The 7678-nt window shown below is 38.6% G+C and overlaps 1 protein-coding gene across 1 annotated transcript; it reads left to right on the top strand.

Annotated features, from left to right (window-relative positions):
• Window positions 1-876: 876 nt before the first annotated feature.
• Window positions 877-7446, top strand: LOC138332778 (E3 ubiquitin-protein ligase MARCHF1-like). The gene is made up of 5 exons (XM_069280743.1): window positions 877-1096; window positions 2749-3017; window positions 4663-4861; window positions 5337-5546; window positions 6044-7446. Exons 1-5 carry the CDS (start codon window positions 974-976, stop codon window positions 6542-6544), a joined length of 1302 nt encoding a protein of 433 aa, XP_069136844.1. The 5' UTR covers window positions 877-973; the 3' UTR covers window positions 6545-7446.
• The last annotated feature ends 232 nt before the right edge of the window (window positions 7447-7678 follow it).

Genomic DNA, 7678 nt, shown 5'->3' with positions numbered 1-7678 from the left:
ATTAGGTAGTCATAAATAGTCTGTATCTGACATCAGATAATACCAAATTCGATTAAAATACATTACAAATGTCAGGGATGCTTGAGTGATGGGATACATGCGTTCACCTTTAAGATATATCCGAAATTAATGTTATATATTTTGACTGATAGCAATCACTTTTAATAATAAAACATACGTAGCCCTTTTAGTTACAGAAGTGAGATGCCGAAAAGACTCTGGGGGTCAAGTAAAGGTCAATTTATAGAGCTTTCCCACATCTAAAGTAATGAAATCTCAGTAATTTTATTTTTTCTATCGGAGCTGATGGCGAAGTCGGCAAGGTGCCGACATTTCCAGAAATAGTCAGCGGCGTAAACAATATGTTTTTTCATCAACTTTCTTTTCTCTTTTTACATTTGCAGTATATAGAAAACATATATACCTAAATATTTTGGCTTCCCTGGTACATACATTTCACATTATGATATAAAAATTCTAAGAACATTTAATTGTATCAAATAAGTGTTACATTGACAATTCTGCTTCGTTAGTTAAGGAAACTTTCAATAAGTGGAAAATATGAATACGTAACATTTTATGGAGGAAGACTTTTTTTAAATAAATAATCCTAATAAAATGCAAAGTTTCTTTTAAGTGTCAATCATCTCATTCATATAGTAAAATTAAAGATCTCGAAGACAGATACTAAAACCTATATCCTCAGTTAGTCGGCATGGTCCTAACGCCGCGAGCGTTTGAACGTCGGGTCAGGGTGCGAGTTCGTGCTAAAGTCCGGGTAGTGAACTTCAATTCACGTGCGAATCCTACTGTAACGTTAGCATTGTTATAGATATAAGTATACATGGTATAGGTAAAATACCTTACCACTGAGCACATATCATACCTAAATCCCTTGGGTGTGAGGAGGGGTCAGTCTGTCGCTGGTCAGTCAGACTAGATATTCAGGTGTGGTCAATCAGACCGGACAGTCATGGAGTCGCCCCAGAGACGTAACAATGAAGGTGGACCTGTACAGAATCTGAGCCGTGCCCTCAACGAGTCCTACTTAATGGCCTGTGGTCTAGGGGAGGAGGGCGACTCGTCAAATGATCAGGTATCTATCATAAATGTCGTCACTCTGCATGTACATCAATGTAACCCCCCCCCCCCCCAACACTCACACACACTGACACAGAAATATACAACTATAATGATAATAACGGCATTATAATCAATGACAAAACAATAGTTATGATATGACCTACATATCTCTGATTTCTCAACACTTCACATTACCTCATATCCCCCATAATCCAGGGATTACCATCAACCTGGTTGTATCCACGTAGATATAACGACAGTGGTAATAACCCCTAGCTGGAGTATCGAGGATGATTATCTCAATGATAGGCAAGCAAGTCATTTTTTGATATGCATGAGACAAATCAATCAATCTGGGCCACTTCTCGAACAACGAGGTTGACTAGAACACAGCAGAAGCGTTTACACGAATGAAGCTATAATGTGACCCTTTTTTTGGCCCCACCCCTCGGGTTCCTCTCAGTAAGTCCAATCATTGTGTTCAATTTGAATGCCTATTCTACTAATATTAGTACAAAATTGAATGATATTTTTGGCTTAATTCAAGAAAGTAATTTATTTCAACATTTTTGGCTTTATTTATCCATTTTTAGATTGCTTCTTCTTGGAGAGGGGCTTATGGATGACCAGGTTACGGGTGTTGGTTCGAGTGTTCAAATACTATCATCTGTAAAAACTAGCATTTATTTCTACATTAATATCAGAATATAACTGTTGTGATGGGTATGACAATTATCCTAAAGAGGAAAAATACTGGATTTTGGGAATTTCAAGAGGCCCAATGGGCCGGAACAACCAGGTTTGGTTTTGGTGCATGTTGTGATATGTTATTTCCTCTAATCACTGATATGAATTTTTGCATCGATACTGCATTATAAGTCTTAATTTTTTTAAAGAAGACAAATTCGATTTTTTATGACTTTAAAGATATTCAAGCGGCCAAAGGTACATTTCTTCTTCTCTACAACTGGCATTGGTTTCTGTCTTGATAAAGAGGCTTATGATTACACGTACACGAAATGTTGTTATAGTCTAAGACATGAGCAATCATTTTAGGGGTAAAACACAGGATTTTGAGAATTGGCACAATGGGAAAAATATACTCACGTGAGTAAGATCTTTAATCTAAAAGGCCACCACAGGCTGTTCTCAGCCAGCTCTTTTCCTGCCCTCATGCTTCTAAGGATCCACCATTTGTAGAGTTTCTAATCCCCAAGGATGATTCAAGCGCAATATTATTCAAAGAAGATACAGTACAACAAAAATATTAAAAAGAGATGGATTCAGAAATATAATGTAATTAAATTAATACGTTCGGTAAATCCACGGTTAAGGAAAGCCGGACTACCTGGTGAACAAAAAAATATATCAAAACCTACAAACGGTCAATTACCTGGTATATATACCGGTTTGAATCCATTGTGGGGCAGTTGCCAGCTAATGACCGCTGGTCGGTGGTTTTTCTTCGGGTACTCCGGCGTTCCTCCACTAACACACCTAGCACGTCCTTACATGACCCTGACTGTTAATAGGACGTTAAACTAATAAACCAAAGCCTTGAAAACTAAACAATCACTTTACCACCACCCCTCCCCTTACTTACACAGTCGACGTCATGCCATAAATATGAAATAACTTGGAAAGATTTTATCTATCTTCCACCAGGGCTATACATATGGCGGACAACGTTGTAGGATTGGTGACAATTGTACTTACGGTGGAAATGACGTTCCTCATGTCTATACGAATCCTTTGGCCTCTGATGGAAGCAGTTGTTCCCCCGACAGTTACATAGAGGAAGGGAACAGCCTAGCTGTTGCCCAGACTTCGCGCTGGGTCCAGCAGACTCGCGAGAGCCAGAACAAGTCTAGATTGTCCAGGGTGATCAGTGTGGACATTGCTGACCGGTCACTTCCGGCTCCTGCAGACATTAGGTAGGTTATACCGATTCTTCAAACCAGCGCACCATACCACAGTTGACCAAAATCTGGCTATTCAATTGTTTACGCTAACTTTTGGCTGCATCGTTTTTGCGTTCGTGAATGTCTATGCCTGCACTTCGAGCAATATCTCAAAAATACCAAATAAAACTGCTGACTTTGAAGTCATCAATGAAGGCAATGAAGATATAACAAATTCAATAAAGGACACCGGACACTAAACCAATTGGTACATAAAAAGAGGTAATATTGGGAGCAAAAATGACATTTGTGTTTTTTTCTCAGTGATGGTGTTGTTTTATGTCGTATGCGTCATTATTTCAGACATGACGATGCTGTGTTTTGTGGTATACGTCATTATTCTAGTGACGATGTTGTGTTTTGTGGTATACGTCATTATTCTAGGGACACGGTGTTGTGTTATGTGGTATACGTCATTATTCTTGTGGCAGTGTTGTGTTATGTGATATACGTCATTATTCTAGTGACACGGTGTTGTGTTATGTGCTATGCGTCATTATTCTAGTGACACGGTGTTGTGTTATGTGGTATACGTCATTATTCTTGTGGCAGTGTTGTGTTATGTGGTATACGTCATTATTCTTGTGGCAATGTTGTGTTATGTGGTATACGTCATTATTCTTGTGGCGGTGTTGTGTTATGTGGTATACGTCATTATTCTAGTGACACGGTGTTGTGTTATGTGGTATACGTCATTATTCTAGTGACACGGTGTTGTGTTATGTGGTATACGTCATTATTCTAGTGACACGGTGTTGTGTTATGTGGTATACGTCATTATTCTTGTGGCGGTGTTGTGTTATGTGGTATACGTCATTATTCTAGTGACACGGTGTTGCGTTATGTGGTATACGTCACTATTCTTGTGGCGGTGTTGTGTTATGTGGCATACGTCATTATTCTAGTGACACGGTGTTGCGTTATGTGGTATACGTCATTATTCTTGTGGCAGTGTTGTGTTATGTGGTATACGTCATTATTCTTGTGGCAGTGTTGTGTTATGTGGTATACGTCATTATTCTTGTGGCAGTGTTGTGTTATGTGGTATACGTCATTATTCTTGTGGCGGTGTTGTGTTATGTGGTATACGTCATTATTCTAGTGACACGGTGTTGCGTTATGTGGTATACGTCATTATTCTTGTGGCGGTGTTGTGTTATGTGGTATACGTCATTATTCTAGTGACACGGTGTTGTGTTATGTGATATACGTCATTATTCTAGTGACGGTGTTGTGTTATGTGGTATACGTCATTATTCTAGTGACACGGTGTTGTGTTATGTGGTATACGTCATTATTCTAGTGACGGTGTTGTGTTATGTGGTATACGTCATTATTCTAGTGACACGGTGTTGTGTTATGTGATATACGTCATTATTCTAGTGACGATGCTGTGTTTTGTGGTATACGTCATTATTCTAGTGACGATGTTGTGTTATGTGGTATACGTCATTATTCTAGTGACGGTGTTGTGTTATGTGGTATACGTCATTATTCTAGTGACGGTGTTGTGTTATGTGGTATACGTCATTATTCTTGTGGCGGTGTTGTGTTATGTGGTATACGTCATTATTCTAGTGGCATTGTTGTGTTATGTCATATGCATCCTTTTTTCCAGTGATGGCGTGATGTTGTGTCGGATTTGTCACGATGACGATTCGGAACAACCTTTGATCTCTCCCTGCTTCTGTTCGGGATCCATGGGCATGTTACATATGGCCTGCTTGGAACAATGGCTGGGTGCTTCCGATACTACCAAATGTGAAATCTGCAAGTTCGAATTCTCAATCAACAAAAGACCTAGGTCATGTAAATGGGTAAGTGTAGATAGTGATTGGTAAAGTTTTCAATACTGGTGAAATATGTAACTGATCAAACATTGCTTGCAGCTTTAGTTGCTATAGTTACCATCGAAGATATGCGAATTTAAATAATAAAAGTTGCCATTTTTGCTATTGTTTGCTATTTTATGAAATAATAGAGCGCAATCTTGAACTTACTTAATATTAACCGAGAATATGTTGGCACATTGATGTATCTTTAGGAGAAATATAAAATGTGCTCAAAGGTGCGCTCTATTGTTGGTTTCTAGATGAAAATGGCCGAGATAAACAAAATTATCACATTTAATAATTTATGTATGTTTATGATGGTAACCATTGCAATTGCAGCAGAAATGACCGCATTTAATGAATAAACAAAATGTTTGGACGGATTTTGGCACCAAAAAGGCCACAAACCATACTTATAGCAGCCCTACATCTGTTGTTATTCCTTGTTGGTTTGTTTTAGTTCCTGACCAATAAGAAGCTGGGTAGAGACCGCCGGTTATTATTAGCTGACATGTGTTGTTGTCTGTGGTACGCTCCCTCCACCATCGCCACCACCTTGTCCTGTCTGATCGGAGCAACACACTTCACAGCCGACAATAAAAACTGGGAGGCCACCAGCCTCATCCTTCTGGCTACTGTCAATGTCTGCTTCTTTGTGCTGTGGCTCGGGGTACGTGTACAAAAACAAATTTCGATACCGTTTATCAGTTATATCCGCGGATGGAATTTCGGATCACCTTAAACAATAAAAAATGCAACAATATATTTAAGCGACTTATACATAAGTATCGCGGTTTGACCACAACAGTAATTGTATACATGTATAATTATTATATTGCACTATTTCGCGGATCAAATTTTCACAACAATAGTAATCAATGTCAAACGAAAATAACCGGCTAAATAACAGTGTTGTTGGCAATAAACTTCAAATTATCATACATGCATGTCCATACAGTATTTACGTATGTGCTGCTTGGATTTGAACCAGCAGTACATATCAATAAACCTATATCCTTTGAAACGATTTCTGTCTATTTGCATCAATTAGGACTTTGTTTATCAGAATTCCATATACTTTTGTTTTCCATTTGAAAATACTAGTTTTCATTTGAATCAGCTGATAGAAAAAAACTTGTAAAATGTGATTTAATGGATTCATTTCAGCTTGCCTTTCGGAGAAATTTAAGGATTTGCAACAAGTGGAAAAAGACTCACCAAGTCATTCGTATAAAATACAGCCCTCCGCCAAAGAAGGACAAAAGCAATCCATCTCTATCGCCTTCCGTCTGTAGGACATCAGTTGGCATTCCACCGGAAACACCACCTAACAAGGAAATGGAAGAACGCAAGCGCATCACAGGGACACCGTACGGGTCGCCATGGCCACGGCGTCAGTCAAAAATGCGCGGGACGTCGACCCCACTCGTTACCAATGACTACACGAAGTTGGAAGACAGTCCACACCTGCCCGAACAAACTCCGGTCAGCTTTCTTCGTGGCCATATTATGCGAAGTTGGGGATTGAATTCGAGTGATTCATCTCTGTCTTTCCATGATAATGACGTCACAGCGGTCAGACGGGAACACACAGACCACGAATGTCGAGATGAGTTCTCTTGGCTGTCCATCGTACCACACAAGGAAGTGACGTCAGGTAATCAGTAATTACTGTACTGTCACGTGAACGTCATAATTCAGATTCAAAGCTGCAATATGTCGCATGTTTAGAAGTGTTCCGATATATGGAAAGTGATGTGAACTATAGAGTTCCTAAATAACCATGTGTTATGAACTATACAGTTCCGAAATACGCCGTGTATTTTTAGTTTTAGTGTTCCAAAAACGTCTTATCTCTTACACTAGTGTTCCTAGATACACTACACTGTATTTGTGAACTGTTCAAGACAAACCATGTCTTGTTATCTATATAGTGCTCCGAAATACTTTATACTTATGAAATGTGAACTGTAGTGTTCTGGTGAATATTCTGATGTAGAATCCGTATACTCCATTTACTGCCAGTAATGGTTGAACTATTTGGTGTAGATGCTGATTCAGTTTTTCACGTGATCCTGTGTACGATGCTGAAAATGCACCAACTTATATTTATGTATATTTAGTGCTCCGACGATTCAGTTTTTCACGTGATCCTGTGTACGGTGCTAATTTAGTGCTCCGACGAAGGTGTCTTTCATCCTACAGGTACATGTATGTCGAACAATTTATAATTGTCTTAAAACGTTTATTACAATGATTAATGTTATATAAATTATGAAAGCATAGTCGCTTTGATTAATTATCAATTTATTTCCATATAATTAATTACCTTACAACCGATTATGATGTCAACAGATATAACGATTGGCGAAGTGGCCAATGATAAGGGGCGTTGATGCAACGTATATCTATGTTTAACACTTTCTTCAGTTCCAGTCATTTGCAGATCGTACAAGTGATTGTATATCTAAACCTACCCTTATCGGAGTTAAAGAGGCTGCTATCTTTTGTAAAGGTGTGTGTTTTCTATGCATGGAAACATTCAAATTGTAAAAAAAATCAATAATAAACCTACAGAACAACCACAAAATTGAAATCCTGGTTATAACCATCCTTAAATGTACCGGTACTTATTGTGTAGGCGGCGATTCAAACTTAATTTGTGGCTCGTATAATTTCCTGATCAAAGCCGGCAGGTAGATCGTGTTGGTACGGAATCTGAGGAAACAAAAATAAACTTAACAATTTGTATGATCATCCAACCAAGGAATTCTTATCAATAACGAGATCTGCTGGGTGTTT

The sequence above is a fragment of the Argopecten irradians genome, chromosome 10 (assembly GCF_041381155.1).
Source record: "Argopecten irradians isolate NY chromosome 10, Ai_NY, whole genome shotgun sequence".
Taxonomy (NCBI): Eukaryota; Metazoa; Mollusca; class Bivalvia; order Pectinida; family Pectinidae; genus Argopecten; species Argopecten irradians.
Note: the sequence above shows the minus strand (reverse complement) of the source record. Positions and strands in the feature narration are given on the sequence as shown.